Raw genomic sequence first — 21,323 nt, 5'->3', positions numbered from 1 at the left:
GTTTTCAAATATGTAATATGTTACATGTATGAGATAATTTTGCAGATGTAGTCTTTTTTTAAATTCACTCTGTCACTCCTGTTTACCCCCTATTCATCGAATTATCCAAAAACACAAAAATACGTGTTTCTTTATTTTCAAAGGAGATTCCAAATTTCAATTTTCATATCTGTAACATCTTCAGTTTTTGAGATATAAGTCTCCTCATAAAAGGTGTTCAACCAATTTTCCCCCTTTTTTCACCCCCCTTAATGGGATTTTCCAAAAATCAAAATAATACGTATTTCTTTATTTTTAAAGGAGATTCCAAATACCAATTTTTACGCCTGTAAACTTTTAAGATTTTGAGATATAGATATCCTCATTTTAAAAATTCACCCCTCCCCCCCTTTTCACCCCTTAGCGACGGAATATCCAAAAATCCTCCCTTAGCGAGCAGCTACTTTCATATTTTATGTCCAGTAGTTTTGGTTCGGCGATGATGAATCAGTCAGTCAGTCTGTCAGTCAGGACATTTTATTTTATATATATAGATTTACACTGAACCTATTCAAAAAGGCTATCTTCTGTATGTACAGTAATTCTTTTTCTCTTTCCGTAAAAAGCCTTATCTTGGATTCGACTTCTTTACACATATCATTGATATACTGTACCGTATATAAGAAAACATAAAGGTCCAATAATACTGCCTTGAGGAATTTCCCTTTTAATTATTACAGGGACAGATAAAGCTTCGCCTACTCTAATTCTCTGAGTTCTGTTTTTCTAGAAATATAGCCACCCATTCAGTCACTCTTTTTTCTAGTCCAATTGCACTAATTTTTGCCAGTAGTCTCCCATGATCTATCCTATCAAATATCTTAGATAGGCCAATCGTGATACATTCCATTTGACCTCCCGAATCCAGGATATCTGCTATATCTTGCTGGAATCCTACAAGTACAACTTCAGTGGAATAACCTTTCCTAAACCCAAACTGCCTTCTGTCAAACAGTAGCGGCGATTGGGAGTTAGAAGTGGGGGGCCACAAAAATCAAAAAGTACCCAGGTCTGAGAGCTATAGAAGTGGGGCGGGGTTGGACATCAAAAATGGAAAGAAAAACAACCTACAAAATGGTAAGTTTTTTAATGCTCCCTGAGCAAAATATGATAGTACCGGGCGAGTTGGCCATGCGGTTAGAGTTGTGCGGCTGTGAGCTTACATCCGGGAGATCGTGGGTTCGAATCTCACTGTCGGCAGCCCTGAAGATGGTTTTCCATGGTTTCCCATTTTCACACCAGGCAAATGCTGGGGCTGTACCTTAATTAAGGCCACGGCCACTTCCTTCCCACTCCTAGGCCTTCCCTATCCAATCGTCGCCATAAGACCTATCTGTGTCGGTGCGACGTAAAGCAAAAAACAATAGAGACGTAAAGGTTGAGTCTACTATATTTAGTGCGGTAATAATAGTACTATACAATAACTCTCACCAATGGAACAATAATTCCACATGTATTACAATTAAATAGAAGTTTGGTGCGATTATACAATTAAAATACCATTTAGTATTTGACTGCACACTAACAAAGTAAGACAATAGATAGAACTACAGACACATTTACAGAGTGAAAATGGTAGACTAATGAATGAGTGCAGCAAGCGGATGAATCATACCTCAGTGTCCATTACCTTGGCAAAAATACACCCCTGCTACCCTTAATCAAGAGTCCATACTACACGCTGATGCGTGAGTCTCCACTAGTTGCTGTGGTGCTGTACGAATTGGTTAGCTGCAACGAACGACATTTTGTGCGTATTTCCACTGAGTATTTTTCTTAACAATTAAAGAAATTAAAGGAAGGAATTAGCTGAAAAAATAACAAGGACTGTACAAATAGCTTTTTTTTTTTACAATTCCTAGTTTGAGGCAATTTTTTAAGATAACTGTTAGGTTCTTTCAAATACAGTAGAGACAATACGTGACACTCAGCAAGATATCGAGGGACAGCTATTAGAGCTCTCTCTAGCGGATTGACCTGAGATCTACTGATTCTGTCATAAGAGCACGTGTATTTGTGTGTGAAGTTTTTGGTGTTATTTATGCGTTTTCAGTGAGTTGACATAATTAAATAGTAGCGTGTGTCATTCCTTTATATCTCCTCTCAACATAAGGGGAAAGGTATGTGCTGTGTTTGGCTGCAGTAACTATGAAGTAGAGAAGAATGCGCGGTCTTTCTTCCGTTTCCCTCGTGACAAGAAAATGTAAGTAATATTGTGTTTGCGTATATATTCTTCCAGTGACAAAGAAATTTTTATGGTACCGGTACATCATAATCTTCTCTGACCTGCTTGGCCCATATTTTAACTGGCTTAAAATATAATACGCATATTTTATTGTATACCGGTAGTGCAGCAGTTAACCTTCAATACCAATGTGTTGTTGTAGGTGTGATCTGTGGGTTTGATTTAATTCAGGAAAATACATACGCATATGAGTGTGGCTGGTTGTGTTCCAAGTTACCCTATTTGGAATGCCGTAATGCATTGTCAAGCACTGAAGAAAATATGGGTGATTTAAGAAATGTACATATTTTGTTGAAACAATATGATAATGCAAATTTGCTTTACCCTAATGTAATGGCATTATGGCAAGTATTGCTTATAGGGAAAGTTTGAATGTTTTTGAGGCTAAATTTATAGATTTTCTTTCTGTCAGTAGGCTTCAAGTTAAAAGGAAAATTATCCAGCTCTTAAATGTAAATTCATTGAATCATGTGTGTAAGGAATATTCCGATAGTTTTGTTGACAAGTGTTTTAATATAATGATGCAATGCTTTTAAATGAGAAAAAAAAAAAAGAATTTAGCCGTGAATATTCAGGCAGGAATTCTAAAGCTAAAAAAGTAATGCATAAATGAAAGATCAAGCCCTTTCACAGCAGTCCATTTCACATCTTGATCATATGTCTAATTTCAGTCTTTAAATAATAACCTGTTAAATAATTCATTAATTTATCCACAAATGCTTTAGCAACTTTGAAGTTAATATCTTAGTAACACTTTCTTTCTAGACGTAATTTATTTATCCATTTCCATTGATATTTGAATTTAGCGCGAATTTTCAGGTCAAGCCACTAGGAGCGCCACTTGCAACTTGTCTCCTATTTTAACAGGGCTATAATCCGGAACTGTCGCGTATTGTCTCTACTGTACGGTATTTGGTTCTTCAGTCTGCCAAAACTTAGAAACAATCAGTTGGCTAAAATGGAATACAAATATTTTTTCCTCTAGAAAGTGTGTGCGTGTGTGGGGGGGGGGGGGGGGGATTGCCCCTGTTAGTCGCCGCTATTGCTATCAAACCAGTTATTAATTTTGCAAACATGTCTAACATAATCAGAAAGAATGCTTTCCTGGAGTTTACATGCAATGCATGTCAAACTGACTGGCCTGTAATTTTCAGCTTTATGTCTACCACCCTTTCCTTTATACACAGGGGCTACTAAAGCAACTCTTCCTCATTTGGTATAGCTCCTTCATGCAAACAATAATCATATAAGTAAGTTATTTCAGATATGATACCCACTACGTTTCCGATTATTGATATCGGGCGTTTTAAAAGTTTTTAAAAACTTTTACGGTGGCCGAAGTAACACTAAGTTGGAGAAACTTTGTTTGATGATATTTTTTTACGGTGGCCCGATGTTATCCCAAAACTCCGGCTGTTTTTTTCGATAATCATAATGCATTAATGAATTACAATTACTGTTATGTACACACAAAACAGTGAAGAAAAAATACGGCCGAACTTATATTTCTTTTTGAGAAAATTAGAGGGAATATCCCATGTATAAATTTTTAAAATATACGAAAAAGTGGCCGAAGTATTAACAGTGTTTACCTGCTCCTAGAGTAGGGCCTACGATGTATTTAAGATTCGTTTTCCTTTACAAATACGCCTAGAAAAATGAACTCAACGAAAATTGATCTGTGGACTGTACATCAATGTATGGCTGGGAGGCGTGACCAGTCTTAAGGGAAATTATGGGTAGGAAGAGCATTGTCATTTGTCACATTCGTGGCTTTGGCATATGAGTGACGAAATAGTATTATATACCGGCGCCTTCGGGTCGTACGAAAACCTCGTCTCCCTTTCTTCTTAAAATAAGATAACTCTAAAGCTGTTTAAGCGAACTTTAAGATTATTGGCAGCTCACAATACGTAGGAAGCTACATTGCTACAATGTGCAGGATAAAGTTGCAAACGATTTATTATAACGTAGGCACGGTGAGGTAAAGCTTAACTATACAGTATGTGTCTCTGTTATTCGTACAGGCTTCAGTTTTTTATGAAGACTCGTATATTCACATTAACGACTGAAAAATTGAAATAAAACGTACTTTACGGGTAAAAACATAGTTTGTCAATGATAATTCGTTAGTGAAAACCACACTTATTTCTATACAGGTAAGAATATTTTATATGATTGTGCCGGCATCGACAAATGCGTGTACCAGTTGTATTCGTACACATGGAGAGGATGATGCCCACTGTTTGTTTGCGATGCACGGAAAAGTCTCAGTGACGGCATACGTCTGCTTGAGTGCCGTTTCTCTCCTTCCTAGTGTATCTGTGGTGGACATGGGTACGAGTGCAGAGTTAAGTACGGAGCTTAAGAACACTGTACATAAACCGGCACTTAAAGGATTTTCATTACGAAAGATTGGGCTGCTAGTCAATAGAACAAATTCTACGGTGCAATATGTGGTTGATAAACTTAAATACAAAGGCACTGTTAAGAACAAGCCAAGGAAACCACCCAGGAGAAAGTGTTAAACCGAAAGGGAAGAACGATTTGTTGTTCGGCTGACAAAGATTCCAAATTAAGTGCACCATTATTGACAAAATTCACGGAGGAACGAACTGGAAAGAATATCAACAACTCCACTATCCGTCGGATCCTGTATCGGCTTGGGTACTATGGAAGAATCCCTCGGAAAAGGCCATATGTAAGTAGAAAAACAGACGTCTTAGACTGGCATTCGCAAAGGAGCATATAAATAAGGAAAACGAATTCTGGAATGATGTTATCTGGTCTGATGAGACAAAAATAAACCTATTTGAGTCAGATGGAATCCACAGAATATGGAGAAAAATTGGTACGGACAATGATGTGGCGAATACACTCCCAACTGTAAAATACGGTGGCCTGTATGTAATGCTTTGGGGCTGTATGTCGGTCAGAGGTGTGGGTAACATACATTTCATTGACGGAATAATGAACAAGGAGGGCTATAATGCAATCCTGGGGAAAACGTGAAGCAGGGTGCGGAAAAAATGGGGATGCCACTTGCTTACATGTTCCAGCATGATAATGACCCGAAACACACTGCTGATATTAATAAGACATCGTTGATCTGGAACATTCCTAAGCAGCTTAGAACACCTCCCCAGTCTCCGGATTTAAATCCCATCGAACATTATTTGACTACGTTGAAGAGGAATCCACGTAGGCAACGTGTGCGTACGAAGGAGGAACTTAAAAGTGTGATTCTTCAGGAATGGCAGAAAATCAGCCCGGACACGTGCAAAAAATTAGTGTATTCTATGCGGCGACGATGTCAGGCAGTTATAAAGACTAGGGGACATTCTACTAGATATTAACATGTTCCAGGAACCTTTCATTTTTTGTTTATTTCAAGTGTTCAATTTGCTTGTACGAATAGAAAAGATACAAGATTATGGGCGCGCTATTCTTAATTAGAAACTGTATGTTTTGTTAACATGGTTGCAAACAAATACAGTAGATATATGTTTTATGAAGGCTTTGTTGAATATATGTTCAGTGAATAAAATCCCTTTCAGTTTATCATTTTCTGGCAATGCGTTGAAGTACTAAAGCAAACAGCTCGTACGAATAGATTTGGTACATCCTGTATATTATAGGTGCCGTACCTAACTGAAATGGAACTACACGCATGGATTCAACTTTGACAATGATGCCATTTTAAAGAGATTTGTAGAGTCCGTTTGAAGGTATATATTCGTTTACTCATTGTTACGATTTACATATTAGTCGGGTGATGTACCCGGTATCCTTCATTTCATTTCACTACAATTTTTCCGTCTGACCTGTTTGAAAAATCACAATTGCCGGATCTTAATCAGACCGATTGACATTTTTCATAATATCTGACATATCGCTGAGTTTTCTCGAGCTTTTCCTTCTGAAATTTCTAATATTAGCTCATCGAGACATTACTTGTAGATTTGTCCATTGGAATCGGAATGAAATCGTGATTTTTATTAGGCTTTTGTGTATTCGAAGAACAGTTGCAAGCAGATTGCCGTACGTCATGTTAATGTTGGGTGGGCGGTGAATGGTAGCGAACAAGTAGTGAAGGTTGCGTGGTGTAAGCTGTCATCTGACGTACCGTACGAGTTCCCACTCTGAAGTTTGGTCGGTTATTTATTATCTTTCGTGACAAAATTCATCTAAATAATCATGTAAGTTGGTAGAACGGATTAAGAGAATTAGATGTATGTAGAGTTTCGTTTAAGGTTGTATAATAAATGCAAATATTATGTCTTTCAGGTTAAATTTAAAGCTGTGTCTATTCCTTGCATCGTTTCTACTCTCTTCTGCATTTGCGGAAGACTATTATGAATTGCTGGGAATTGCCAAGAATGCAGATAATAGAGAAATAAGAAAAGCATTTAAGAAGCTAGCTGTGAAACTTCATCCTGACAAAAATAAGGTTAGAATTTAATCTGAAAATAGTTTTTAATGATCGGCAAACCTAAAACCGAAGTAAAGTATTCTACATGCATTTACGGACACCGACCTCCTAATCGTTCGTGTGTGTTACAGTTAATAAAAGTGGGAGGACAAGGAAGTCGAAGTGTATAGAAGTGTTCGATTCTGAACCACAGCAGTGGCTTTTTCCAGTCTACTCTACTCTACCTACTCTAGAATAGTCATTATAACATTAGTGCAGTCCTATCTAACAGGAGTAGAGGAATCTGTTTAAATTCTACTTTGGCTGTTTGTAGTGGCTTCATCAAAAATTTTATAAATCTGCATCACGATGTCCACTTTTCTGAGCCAGATCAAGTCATGTGAACATTTAAGTTAGTAGGACGTATGCTGACTTCATGGAAACGTGAAGCATTGTTGTAGCATCTTGAATCGCAGCCGTTGGAGTCCTGTTCAAGGACTTTTTTTTTTTTTTTTTTTTTTTTACTCGACACTGTTAATATATCTATTCAATTGTAGACCATGGATATACTGGTAGCAAAAATTAGATTAATATTACCCTTTAACATGATCAGGACAATGCAGTCTTTTCTTGACAAGTCTGTATTAATGGAGCAACTGGTGGTCGTCAGACAACGGAAAGTCAGATTTCGAGGCTCTAGTTCTGTGCTTTGGTCACACCTGTGTATTTTATTGGGTTGGATGTAATCGGATAGTTCTTAGACGATTCATCTCCATCGCAGCCATCTCATTGTGAATTTTTCAGGAATACTGATATTCTGAACAAAGAAATGAGGCCTGAAAATGGATGTAGGAAGACCATGATTTTTGGAAGACGCTAATGAAACACACAACAGAGGTTATAACATTACTTGTATTTGAATCCTAGCTTTCTGTCTGGTAAGCTCACACATTTATCAGTGTGCAACACTAGACACATTTGTAGTTTTGGAAGTTGCAGGATATATTGAAATTGCAGATTTACTTACTAGCCATATCATTTACTATATCTTTTAAATTTATTTCTTCACTATATGTATCTACACTGATGGAAAATGAAATCCCAACACCAAGAAAATCTTAGTTTAGAATAATGTAATTTAGGCTAGCAGTTATCTAGGTAACATTTATTTTATTAAAGTTTTCAAGTCACAGGTTCAGGTACGAAGGTAATCCCAAAAATAAGGTATCCTATTTTTTTATAAATACATAGACCTGTTTATTTCTACAATGGTTTACATCATTTTACAGCTTGAACATTTAGCTATTTTTCTACATAATCACCATTTCGGTCGATGCATTTTTGTAGTCGCTGTGACAGTTTTTGTATGCTCATGTCATACCAGCTTGCCGGTATGCTGTTCAGGAAGTTGTAAACCTCATCTTTCACCTCGTCGTCGGTGCTGAATTGCTTTCCAGCCAAATGTTCTTTTAACTTAGGGAACAAGTGATAATCACTGGGCGCGAAGTCGGGACTATAGGGTGGATGGGTGGGTGATGATGTTTCACTGAAACTGTTGCAGGAGAGCAACGGTTTGCTGGGCGATGTGCGGGCGAGCATTGTCACAGAGAATGTTTATGCCCTTGCTCAACATTCCTCTTCTCCGGTTCTAATTTGCCCGTCTGAGTTTTTTCAGGGTCTCACAGTACCTGTCAGTGTTAATTGTGGTCCCAGCGGGCATAAAGTAGACCGACAATACCCCTTTTTGATCCCAAAACACAGTTGTCATGACTTTACCGCCAGACGGTGTTTGCTTGAATTTCCGCCGCTTTGGCGAAGAGGGATGCCGCCACTGGCATGATTGTTGCATGGTCTCAGGTGTAAAGTGGAATGCCCAGGTTTCATGACCCGTGACAATTGAGCCCAAAAAGTTGTCCTGATCGGCTGCAAAGCGTTGGAGAAATGCGCGGGAAGAATCAATTCGTTGCCACATGTGGTCTTCAGTCAGCATCCGTGGCACCCATCTTGCGCACACCTTCCGGTATTTCAACTTTTCTGTTAAAATTCTGTGAACGGCGCTTCAGGAAACCTCAGGAACCAAAGTGCAGAGATCATCTAGAGTGATCCGCCGATCTTCACGCATGATTTGCTCAACCACGACTGTCTTGACGGAAATTGATGGTCTCCTGCTCCTTTGTTCGTCGTGAATTTCAGTCTAACCGGCTGCAAACTCGCTACACCACTTACAAACCTTTTTGACATCCATACGTGGCTCACCATACACTTTCGTCAGTTAGCGATGAATTTCAATCGGTTCAGTACCTTTTGTGTTAAAAAAATGGAATAATCGTGCTCATTTCACACTTTGGCGGTAGCATCCAATGGGAGCTCCATTCTCAAGGGCTGCCAGCCAAGACTGAGTGCCTCAGCACGGCGTGCGCATGTTTATATGCGAGCGTGGGAAATACTCTTCACAATATTGTGACCAACAGCCACACGAACAGAGTTCTGTATTTATAAAAAAATAGGAGACCTTATTTTTGGGGTACCCTCATATGTGCGAGAATACACATGAACTGGTGTACTCCAATAACCACTGTAATTGCCAAAATTTTAAATGCAAGTATGCAGACGTGCACGCATTGTGTTATAGATGTACCATACATCATTTTGTGGGATGAAATTCTGTGCCTGTTGCACTTGGTCAGTCAAATCTGCAACTGTTGATGCTGGTATTGGATGATTCTGGATTTGTCATCCCATAATGTCCCAAACATGCTCATTGTGTCAAAGGTCTGGTGATCTTGCAAGCCAAGGCAACTGGTCAACATTCTGTAGAGTATATTGGGTGACAGCAGCAGTACGAGGATGAGCTTTATACTGTTGGAAAACACCCGCCCTTGAATACAGCGAATGAATGGTAGCACAACCAGTTCAGTCACCAGTTCGATGTACAGATCCGCTGTCAAGTTTCTTGGGATAATGATGAGAGTGCTCCTGCAGTGAAAGGAAATCGCTCCCAAGACCATAACTCCTGGTGTAGGTCCAGTGTGTTGAGGCCACAGACAGCTTGGTTCCTAGTGCTCACCTGGCCTCCTCCTTACTAACCTATGGCCATCACTGGCACCAAAACTGAAATGGCTCTCATCTGAGAACACAATAGATCTCCACTCTGCTTCCAATGAGCTCTAGCTTGACACTACTGATGTCTTGGATAGCAGTGATTCAGAGTTAGTGGTATGAATTGTACAGGACGTCTGGCTCGGAGCTGTCCTTCAAGTTATTGTTTTGTTACGATTCGCTGTGTCACTCTGGTACCAACTGAAGCTCTAATGGCCGCTGCAGATGCAGTACGATCGATCACAGCCATGCAGCAAATACGGCAGTTTTCCCCTCCGTAGTGGTCCATATGAAGCTGGGCTCTGGTCTTCTTTAGACAATGCCTTCCTGTGACCATTGTTGCCAATACTGATGTATTCTGCTACATCCCTGCCAAGTCTTTCTGCAATATTGCGGAAATAATATCCACCTTCTCATAGCCCTATTACACGACCTTGTTCAAACTCAATAACCTGCTGATACTGCCTTCATTTCTGTAAAGGAATGTTTGACTCGCTCCTAGCTCACAACATCAACACGGGATAATGACTAATGTTCACGAAGTGTACAGTGCGTATGTAAAGCAAAACTGCTTAGCAAGGTCATAGTGGCGCTACTAGCACCACTCTTTGTCAACTAGCGTGCAAATTTGAATATGTGTCATCTTTCAGACGTGCAGGCATGCTTTCCGAATTTTGTGTATCTAACACAATTCCTTCTTAGTGACAGCGTGTTGATGTTCGTAACAGATGCTGGGGTATCAGAAGTTTGTCCTTCAAGTATTTAACATACCAGAAGCCAATAGGATATGTTGCATTAAATGTCATCAAATGCTATCAACTTCAGCAGGGATTGAACCTGCTGTCTTGGTAACAGAACCAATAACCAGTTAACAGCACTCTATTAAGTCAGCTTCTTCATTATGCATTTCATTTCAAACAGTTTTATTTTCTTTATACCTATTATTGTGTACAGTACCACCCTCCATTGGTCAGTTATTGCATACGGTACCCTGTTAGGTCACTGTTATTTTTTTTGGTTTGCATAAGCCACTTTGGGCTTCATTAATTTTGACTGCATCTTCCTTCCCTGCTTCCTTTTCTCCCATAATTCTTTCTTTGTATTTCTCTATGCTTTCCTCAGGTCAAAAAGGATTGCACTGCCTTGTCGCATTTCATGGAAATGTAGGAAGAGGCAATGATAGTAAAAGGAGACAAAGACGTACATGAAAATACAAGAAAACTAGTACTATTTCCACATTTTTGCACTCTGACATTTTCAAATAGATGCTATTTGCTTTATGTCGCACCGACACAGATAGTTCTTATGGTGACGATGGGACAGGAAAGGCCTAGGAATGGGAAGGAAGTGGCCATGGCCAGATGCGAGATAGCTGCAGTCGCTTAAGTGCGGCCAGTATCCAGTAATCGGGAGATAGTGGGTTCGAACTCCACTGTCGGCAGCCCTGAAGATGGTTTTCCGTGGTTTCCTATTTTCACACCAGGCAAATGCTGGGGCTGTACCTTAATTAAGGCCATGGCCGCTTCCTTGCCACTCCTAGCCCTTTTCTATCCCATCGTTGCTATAAGACCTATCTGTGTCGGTGCGACGTAAAGCAAATAGCAGTAGCAGAAAGATTCAAATAGATGGGCTTTCTCCTCACCAATCTCAATTTTTCTATTTTCATTTCTTCTCAGCCCCTGACAAGACTTACTTTGTTAGAGCGTTCTTAACCATATGGGAATTTTATAATGATGTTATTGGATTTACATCCCACTAACTACTTTTACGGTTTTTGGAGCATTTGGGAATAGCAGGCCATAGCAGTTCTAATAAACAAACAATTTTGTAAGTCAGTTACTGCTGCCAAGACCTACCCTGGGGCAGATATTTCGTATGATCACATTCTCTTGTTATCCATGCTAAAGCTTAGGTTCAAGAAAATGAAACAGCCTATGAGATCAAAAAGAATTTATATACAAAAATTTACTGGGTGAGTTGACCGTGCGGTTAGGGGTGTGCAGCTGTGAGCTTGCATCCGGGAGATAGTGGGCTTGAACCCCACTGTCGGCAGCCCTAAAGATGGTTTTCCGTGGGGCTATACCTTAATTAAGTCCTTGGCAACTTCCTTCCCACTCCTAGGCCTTTCCTATCCCATCTTCACCATAAGACCTATCTGTGTCGGTGCGGCGTAAAGCAAATTGTAAGAAAATAAAATTAAAAAATTACAAATACTAAAATTTAAGGACACAGCACTGCAACAGGAAATAAGAGGTATCTTGAATAACAAATTTGCCAGAATAAAAGATGAAACAAGTAATGGGTTAGAAGGAAAATGGCAACCTATAAGAGGGTCACTGCTATCCACAGCCAGAGAGAAGTTAACGTTGAACTCTGAGCGAAAATTCAACAAGTGGATGTCGGATGAAATTCTGGATCTCATGGAAGAAAGGAGAAAATGTAATAATGATGAAATACAAAAAAAGAGACAAAGGACAATTGGTTAAAAGGACAATGTAATGAAATAGAGAAACTAACAAACAAACATGATACGTTCAACCTACATAAAACTATTAAAAATGCTGAGAACGTATGGAAAGGGAGACCATTGAGTGTGATTACAGACTATGAAGGCAACGCTATGCTCAAAGTAGAAGACAAAATATGAAAATGGAACAAATATATAACAACATTTCTTACTCTGCCTCTCCTTGTCTTCCCTACCGTACTCCTCAGGAACTTTATCTCACTGGCCTGAATTTTACTCTCAGTTCTTGCTGTCAAAGTCCAAGTCTCTGATGTATACTTTAATATAGGGGTGTAGTACATCGTGAATCTTATCTCTTTACATTTCATAGGAACTTCCCTGTTCCCCACCAAGTTCCTTACATTCTAGTAGACGTATTTCCCACTGGTACTCTTCTGCTGATCTCCTTGCATCTTGCATTATTTCACTTCCCAAATATTTGAAGTATTCAACAACTTCAAGGTTTTGTCCCCTGATACTAACTATTCCTTCTCCTTCTCTTTCTCCTCTTGCCATCACCACTGTTTTGCCCTTCTCCACTCTGATTTTTCTACCATATTTCTCATTATTGTCATTTAAAGCCTCTAGTTAGATTTGCACTTATGTACTGTTGACTCCTCAGATCACTGTGTCACTGCAAACAATAATGTTTTCATATTCCCTTTATATATTGCCCTTGTTTCCTTTAGAATTTCATCCATAACCATTATAATCATAATTGGAGACAATATACTTCCCTGTCTTAGTCTGGTTTGGTTTCTAAACCAATTTGTTTCCCCCCTCCACTGGAGTCTGGACACAACTGGAACAATTCTTACATTGCTTTCACTAGTTCCCTTGATTGCCTTCCACATCTTTTTTCTTTCCAGGATTTTCTACACCTTTTCTCTATTAACATTATTGTATGCCTTCTCTAGATCAAGGAATACCATCACCAGATCTTTTCCATATTACCACTGTTTTTCCATCAGTAATCTTGTAGTAAATATAGGACGTATCGTTGACCTGCCATATTGAAATCCATACTGCTCTTCTTATAAATTTCTTTCCACCCTTCCTCTCATCCTCCTTTGCATTATTCTCTCCAATATTTTGGCTTCTTGTGACAACAATGTAATTCCTTGATAATTGTCATATACCTTCCTGTCACCTCTCTTAAATACTGGTATTATTACACCTTTACACTAGTCATCAGATACTTGCTTTTTCCTCCATAAACACCTTAGCAGCCTATGTAAACAATGTAGACCAATAGGTCCTGCTGCCTTTATCATTTCCTCACATATCATATATATTGATCATTACTGTTCTTTAAGCATGTCTCTGTGACAAATTCTTTATCTAGCCTGATTCCTTTATCCAGAAATTTTGCTAGTTTGTTGGCTGGGGTATGTTTGTAGTCCTTTATGGGATGTATTGGCATGTCTTGTTTGTGTAACTTGCATTAGATATTCAATGTAGATGCAGCAGGGTGTACTTGTATCTGGTCTGAGGATGACTGTTCCTGAGTGGTTGAAAGCATTCTAATGAGGCAATTCATTTGCAATTGAAAGAAGTTATGAAATAGACCATAATATATTATCATACTGTATTTACTCGCAAAATTTCCCCCCTCCCCCTTTCTTTTTATGTCTCTAGATCTCAAAAACGGGGAGGGAAAATTATGCAAATGTAAATTAAAAATGGAAATTTAAAAAATCGAACATAATTACCTTAAGTTAAGAAATTTATATAGTCCTAAAATAGTACAAAATAATTGAAAATATGTATAACACAATTAATTTTAATAAAAAATCAAGGGCAATAATATGTTCCCTAGGAATAATTATACGGAAACCGTCGTCTTTTAATGTCGCACGAGAATTTGCTGAAGATAGGAGCCAGACACCGGATCTGTAAAATTTCGTATGCTAATATGTATTTCACTTCAAAGAAACAGACTTACCATGTGATTTGTCATTTATCGTCGCTTTCTTCCAAAGTCGTGTGTGATGAATCAGTCCCATTCTCTTCCATCTCCCAGATGCAGTAAACTTTAGTTCCATCTAGTTTGTTGGAAATGCCAGTTTTCTTGAAATTTTCACAATAATGTCTTGTGAAACCAGTCCCCATGCACGTACAAGTCACTCACATATTAGTTCTAGTGAAGGCCTCTTGATCTTCCTGGTAGGCGTCAGAGTATGAGAACCTCCCGCCATCCATTCAGAATATACCTGCTGCACGTTGTCTTTGAATGGCTTGTTGACGCTTGTATCAAGAGGTTGCAAGGCTGACGTGAAGCCACAAGGAATTATTGCAGCATCAGTCTTCTTGTCGACCATTTCTTGGCAAACATCAACATGATGGCCACGGAAACTGTCCAAAACCAGGAGAGACCTGTGGTTTAAGAGATGGCCAAACCGTCTTCCCCACACAACACGCAACTAATCCTTCATGAGATCTGCCACCATACATTCTTTCTCCTGGACACTAATGTGCAAACCAGAAGGACACCTCCCTTTAGGAATTGTTTTTCATTTGAAAATTACATAGGGAGGAAATTTTTGCCTGTCTACAGTAACAGCCATAGTAACTGTGCAGCAAAGCTTCTCTGCCCCAGTAGTCCTCATGACTATGCTGGATACTCCCTTTTCGATAATGGTGTTTCTCAGCCAATCAAAGAAAATCTGAGTTTGATCCGCATTTCTGATTTGTGATAGCAAGTAATTGTACTTGTTCCGCTTCCTGATTACAAATCTATGAATCTGCACGATATTTTCACTGTGATCCTTCAGAAGTTGCTGGCATAGAAATGTCCTTCTTCGAAGAGAAAGATTGTTCCTTTTCTGTAATCGACAAAGCCATCCTCTGCTTGCTTTAAACTCAGGAATTTTCAAGGTTTTGCTACTTCTTCAGCCTTTAACTGGAGCATCTCATGGGAAACTGAAAAACCATCATTTCTCAATTGATTTATGTAAGAAACAACTTCCTTTTCAATTTCTGGATGCTTCCCGGTTTTTGGTCCCCAAAATGATGTTGTTTTCTTGGTACACTGTAATTCTTCTTTCTGCTTCCACCAGTAACGCACGTGTGATAGTGCTACGGAACATTCACGAGATGTTATTTTTGGCAAATTCTATTACAGACATTTTAAATTGTGCTTTGTAACTACTATTTTTCTCTCCCATCACATCACTAACAAACACTTCGCACAACAATTTACACATAAGAGCACTGTTGAAAGCGTGATTCACTGCTGATAACAAGGGCGAGTTATGCCTAGCAGTCACAGGTGTGTTCTGGCCCCGGGCGCTGGAATGTTGAGTAATCATTCACTTCCTCCTCTCCCAGCATGGAGAACATGAACTGGAATTTCCAAACTAGTTCCAGATTTCTGAACATTGACATGAATCACGAAGACGAGATAAGTCCGTGGTTCACAAATAGTGGAAACCGTAGATAAAACGGGGGGAAAATATGCGATTTTTTTTTCTTTCCAAATTTTTGTTCTAAAAGTCAGGGAGAGAAAATTATGCAAGGGGGAAATTTATGCGAGTAAATATGGTAGTTTGTTTTTACTTAATTTTATGACTTTTGTTGTAGATATGCTAAACAAAGACACACAAGTCTACTTACAGCTTCCTTTGCCAAGGTTATGCATGTCTTCAAACCAGGCAATATCACAGGCAGTAATGCTTTGTCATTTTTGAGAGCCCAGTTTGTTTTATAAAGTTCAAGTAAACTGTATGCAGCTATTGGGGTTGCCTGGGTAGTATTTCCTAATATTAGATGATAGCAGATGAGAATCAGAGGGGTTGGCGACTATAAGGATTTGAATCTCATTGCCGTCCTAACATTAATAGCATTTTTAAGCACTTTTAAGAATATTATCATATATTTGGTTTTATTTTAACTTCCACGTGACCTGTTATTTCTAGTCATTGTAAATTATGTCCTATACCCAGTATAGTAACACTTATATTTCAGGATGATCCCAGTGCTCATAGTACATTTATACGGTTAACAAAAGCGTATGAGGTACTGAAGGATGAAGAGAGTCGTAAAAAATATGATTTGTATGGTGAAGAGGGAATCAAATCATCTCAAAGCCAGAATTATCACTCTTGGAGTTACTATCAAGACAATTTTGGGATTTACGATGATGATCCTGAGATTATCACTCTTAACAAAGCAGACTTTGGTAAGTTTTGTTCTTCAAATCTGGTTATTCTATTTGACTGTTGGAATTTGAGGTATTACCATAACTTATATTTAAAATTTTCCACAGAGCAAAGTGTCCTCAACTCCAACTCACTGTGGTTTATCAACTTCTACTCTCCTATGTGTTCTCATTGCCATCTTCTGGCACCAGCATGGCGACGTCTGGCTCGGGAACTTGAAGGTGTCGTAAGAATTGGTGCAGTAAACTGTGAGGATGACTGGGCTTTGTGTAGACAGGAAAATGTTCGGTCTTACCCATCGCTAATTATGTACCCTACTGTGAGTATAATTTTATGTACTGTAAATATTATTGTGGCACCCATTTTATTTCAGTTTCGACTCAGTTAATCCGTAACTGTTAGATTCCTCAATCCATCAAAACTAATTTAAGAAATAGCCTACCTGGAAAAGAAAAAAAGAAAAAATTGTTTCTCTTTCAGGTATAATCTGTTGTTAATTGTTCTCTTTTGCAGGTATTTTCTAAATATTATTTAATCATAAATTAATTTTGACAGACTGAAGAACGTAACAGTTGTAGATATATTTAATAGCCATAAATATTTGTAGAAATTAATCGTATTGATTTTGTAACAGATGAAGAATATCTTATAAATTATTATTGTATTATATATTTTTGGCAAATGTAAATTCGTATTCTCACCTGGAGGTGGTACAGCTCTTTTCAGGCATGGCCCAAATGGAGGTGAGCTGCAGTACCTTTTTAACTACATACCAGCCTCCTGCCAATCTTATATTTCTAACAGTACTGGGAATTGAACCCAGGCCTCCAAAGATGGGCCAGTTCATACCTACTCTCCTCTGCTTCCTCTGTTTTGGTTAACCACCTCTTCCTTAGTTTTCCGTTTGGTCTTTTCAGGCACGTTGTTGGAGGGTTTCTTATTATTTCCATTTTGCCAACACGGCCAAAGCACGTCAGTCTACTGCTCCCTTTTCTGTTCTGTAACTTCTCTGTCTCCAGCCTTTCCTATATCTCTGTGTTTCTTATATGGCCCTTCTTCGCCTTTCTCAGCATGCCTCTAAGGAACTTTATTTCCACTCCGTGGTTCCTGCTTTCCTCTCTGGATGTTGTAGTCTTATGTTTCTGCTCCATGTCGGAATAAGGACAAAATAGGTCTTGTATAACACCTCTTTGGGTCGTTGTGGGACCTTTTCATTTCATACTAAATCTCTTATGCTCTGATCCTGAAAAGCCATATTTCTAATTTTTGATCTGGGCCATGGCCTACCGAACGATCGCTGCTCAGCCCAAAGCCTGCAGATTGTGAGGTGCCGTGTGGTCAGCACGACAATTCCTCTCGGCCATTATTCTTGGCTTTCTAGTTCGGGGCCACCATCTCACCGTCAGATGGCTCCTCAATTGTAATCATGTAGGCTGAGTGGACTTTGAACCAGCCCTCAAATCTAGGTAAAAATCCCTGACCTGGCCAGGAATCGAACCCAGGGCCTCCGCGTAAGAAGCAGGCATGCTACTCCTACACTGTGGGGCCGGCTCCCAGACACTAATTGTTTAACTTTATTATGCCTCTTCCAATCCTATGCCTCGTTACCACCATTGTTTTACTCTTGTCTTCACTTATTTTCAAGTCCATTTTTTTTACTTTACTTCAGGCATCTAACTGAATTTGTGTGGGATGTTCACCCTCACCCCATATTACATCATCATCAGCAAATAAGAAAGTTGTGATGTTTTCTGGCTCTGTCTTCCTTTTGACTTTCTTCAGTACTTTGTCCATTACAGTGACAAACAAGAGAGCGGACAACACACTTTCCTATCTCAAACCAATCTGTCCTTCCAGTCCTCTTCTTCGGTCTGCGTTTTACATTTCATGAAAAATGCCCAGATCATGTGTACCTTCTCCTGTGCAATTCCATTTCTCAATGCTCTCCATTCTCTTTCTCTGGAGACACTATCATATGCTGTCTCGATGTCAATAAATGTAATCACTACATCCTTGTCATACTCCCAACTTTTTTCCACCAAATATCTCATCACGGATGTAAAATCTGCTGTCAATCTACCCCTTTGGAAACCATGTTGCTCTTCTTCCAGTTATTCTACTAACTTCCTCAGTGTATCTTCCACAGAAAGTGATGTAGTCACAAAGACGTACACGCTGTCACTTGTGTACACGGATTTTATTTGCAATTATTTACAGGTTATACATTAACCACACAAATCAACAAACCACCATTTCTAACAATTGCCTATCACGAAGCACATGGAGATTGCAACCTTGAAACAGTTGACTGCTTACATTAGCATGTCGGCTTTAACACAACACGTGTTCACAAAAACAACTCCAGCTAACCAATAACTCAACTCCACCATCAAGACCGCTTTCTTATATATGTTGCCTGGCATCTCATATCTTCTAATAAATTCTAGACTGCTTAATACATAGTTACAATTGGAAGGAAGGTTCTATGTAGTTCTCGTCTTACCTAGTGTCATTCTGGATATAACAATGTGTTGCATAATACCATAGTGGATTACACATCATGTATACAGGTGATAATAAATTATATACTATTAATTACAGGTTCTTACATTAACTAAATTCATATAAATATACAGCACGTTTCATTACATAACCTCACAAACAATGCGATCGTAAATAATAACGATACGAATACTAATAAGTGGATGTAAACAAGTCATAGCCATACATCACAAGTAGTAATAATCATAAAAAATAATAATAATAATAATAATGATTTGAGCTCGATACTTGCATTATTTACCCATGGGTTAAAGAATGTTGTTTTCAAGTTATATCATTTTATTACACTTTTATCAATATCCCCAGTCTATCACACTCGTCGACTTTGTCTTGGACGTAGATTGTATCTTCTCTCTTCCTCGATGTTGCTGGATGTGCTCTCCTCCTCTTGACCAGATCGTGCCGTGTCGGGGGTCAGGGTTGCCTCGCTGCCAGCCTCTTCCTCAATGATAGTCGATGCATTCTCCTTATGACCAGACTGGGCTGTGTCATTAGTAGCCTCTCCTCCAGGTGGATCCATGGTAGTATGAGGCTTACTCTGTATGCGCAGTGATTAGGTGACTCGCCGCAACTCTGATACATGGACTTTGACAGGAGGGTTGGTCTTTAGTGATTAAACCCCATGGCCCAGCTGTTTATCCACCTCGACGGGACCAACCCACTTAGATGCGGGACCTGCGTGAAACCCTCCAATCTTATTACAGACTGGGTGGTTATGTCGCAGTACTTGTTGGCCCGGTAGGAAGATCTGGGTCTCTTCGACATCTTTGAGCCTTGGCCTGGTTAAAGGATCTCTTCTCAGCCAAAGCTTGCTTCATGTCCTGCTGCTGTTGCTGCCGCCACACTGCTAGGGAAGCAGCTGCATCATCTTGACCAGAAGTGGGTGCTGGACGGATCTCCCAATCCCCGGTGCTGTACAGCTGTCGACCAAGAAACAGCTCTGCTGTGGAATAGCCAGTGGCACGGTTGATGCATCGTCGCAGGGCAAAGAGTGACTGTGGTATCTGATGGTCCCACTGTCAAAGTTTTTTGTCTATTAGGTGGACCCGTAGCATCGTTTTTTAGCTCCTGGTTCTGTTGGATTAGCCCTTGGGTTGTAGATAGGGGTGGTCCAGTGCTCCACACCCCATTCTGTCATCATATGCTGCCACTTCCTTGACGTGAACAGACTCCAGTTGTCTGACAGAATGCACTGTGGATAATCGTAGTGGCTGAAAACCTCATTTTGTAGAAGGCTGGTGATGCGTCCCATCATGGCTTCTGGTATCGGAAAGGCCTCAGTCCACCTTGTGAAGATGTCTGTGATTACTAGGAGTCCTGTTTTACCCCGTGGTATTCTAGGGTAAGGACCCATCACATCCAGGGCTATGATCTCCCATGGGCGTTGCGACTGTCTTCCTCGTTGACTGGAATCTGCCTTCCTGTTGCTCGCCTTGGTGCAGGCACAGATATACCAACCCTTCACATAGTCCAGGATGTCATTCCACGTGTTGATCCAGAAGAATCTTCGTTGGATAAACTGGTATGTCTCTTCACCTCCTGGATGTCCGGCTTCAGTGCTGTCGTGGAGCTTCTTGAGGATGTCCATCGTGTGCTGTCTGGGGATCACCGCTACTGCAGGCACATCAGAGAGGTGCGGTCAGTACATCAAGAGTCCTCCATCAACTCGGAAGTTCTTGTATACTTCTTGAATTCCCTCAGGACGAGTCGACTATGGGTGTTCTGTCTCGTAATCTACTACGCCAGGGTCCTACAGGGCTTGTCTTGTTCTTGCCACTGTTTGATTACTCCCAGATCAAGTTCCTTCTTGATGGTCATAAGGACAGGTTCCTTAGACTCACTCTGGTGTTTTCGTGGGCGCTCCCTCTCGACATTGGTGCTCCTAGCTTCATGTTCCATCGCCGGGTGCCTAGATATGCTGTCTGCTCCTATGTTCGTCGGTCCTGGGACATGACACACATCGAAATCAAATTCTGCGATTAACAGAGCCCATCGCATCAATTTAAATTTTGAGCCAGAGACAGAGTTCAACCATTTAAGAGCAGCGTTATCGGTGTAGAGCTGGAACTTCCTTCCCTCCAAGTAGCCTTTGAATTTGCCCATGGCCCACACCACGGCTATAGGTGGGTCCGCTCAAGGTTGCACTTGACAGTTGTAATTCATGTTGGCACCACTACAAAAATGAAATGAGGAACATCACCCGTCAATCAAAATCACCAATCTACTACTTTTTTATGTCAGATACAGTTACGCATTTTATTCATGTTAATTCGTATTTTATTCCGTATAGTGCTTATCTTT

General features: G+C 39.8%; 1 protein-coding gene across 1 annotated transcript in view; it reads left to right on the top strand.

The window, feature by feature from the left end:
* Positions 1 to 6,353: 6,353 nt before the first annotated feature.
* Positions 6,354 to 21,323, top strand: part of LOC136857007 (dnaJ homolog subfamily C member 10) — an 86,969-nt gene continuing 71,999 nt past the window's right edge. The window contains exons 1-4 of the mRNA XM_067135341.2: positions 6,354 to 6,483; positions 6,572 to 6,734; positions 16,267 to 16,480; positions 16,568 to 16,779. Of these exons, the coding sequence (XP_066991442.2) occupies positions 6,482 to 6,483; positions 6,572 to 6,734; positions 16,267 to 16,480; positions 16,568 to 16,779 (591 nt within the window). The 5' untranslated portion in view covers positions 6,354 to 6,481. The remainder of the gene's footprint in view (positions 6,484 to 6,571; positions 6,735 to 16,266; positions 16,481 to 16,567; positions 16,780 to 21,323) is intronic.

The sequence above is a fragment of the Anabrus simplex genome, chromosome 1 (genome assembly GCF_040414725.1).
Source record: "Anabrus simplex isolate iqAnaSimp1 chromosome 1, ASM4041472v1, whole genome shotgun sequence".
NCBI classification, from domain to species: domain Eukaryota; kingdom Metazoa; phylum Arthropoda; class Insecta; order Orthoptera; family Tettigoniidae; genus Anabrus; species Anabrus simplex.
Note: the sequence above shows the minus strand (reverse complement) of the source record. Positions and strands in the feature narration are given on the sequence as shown.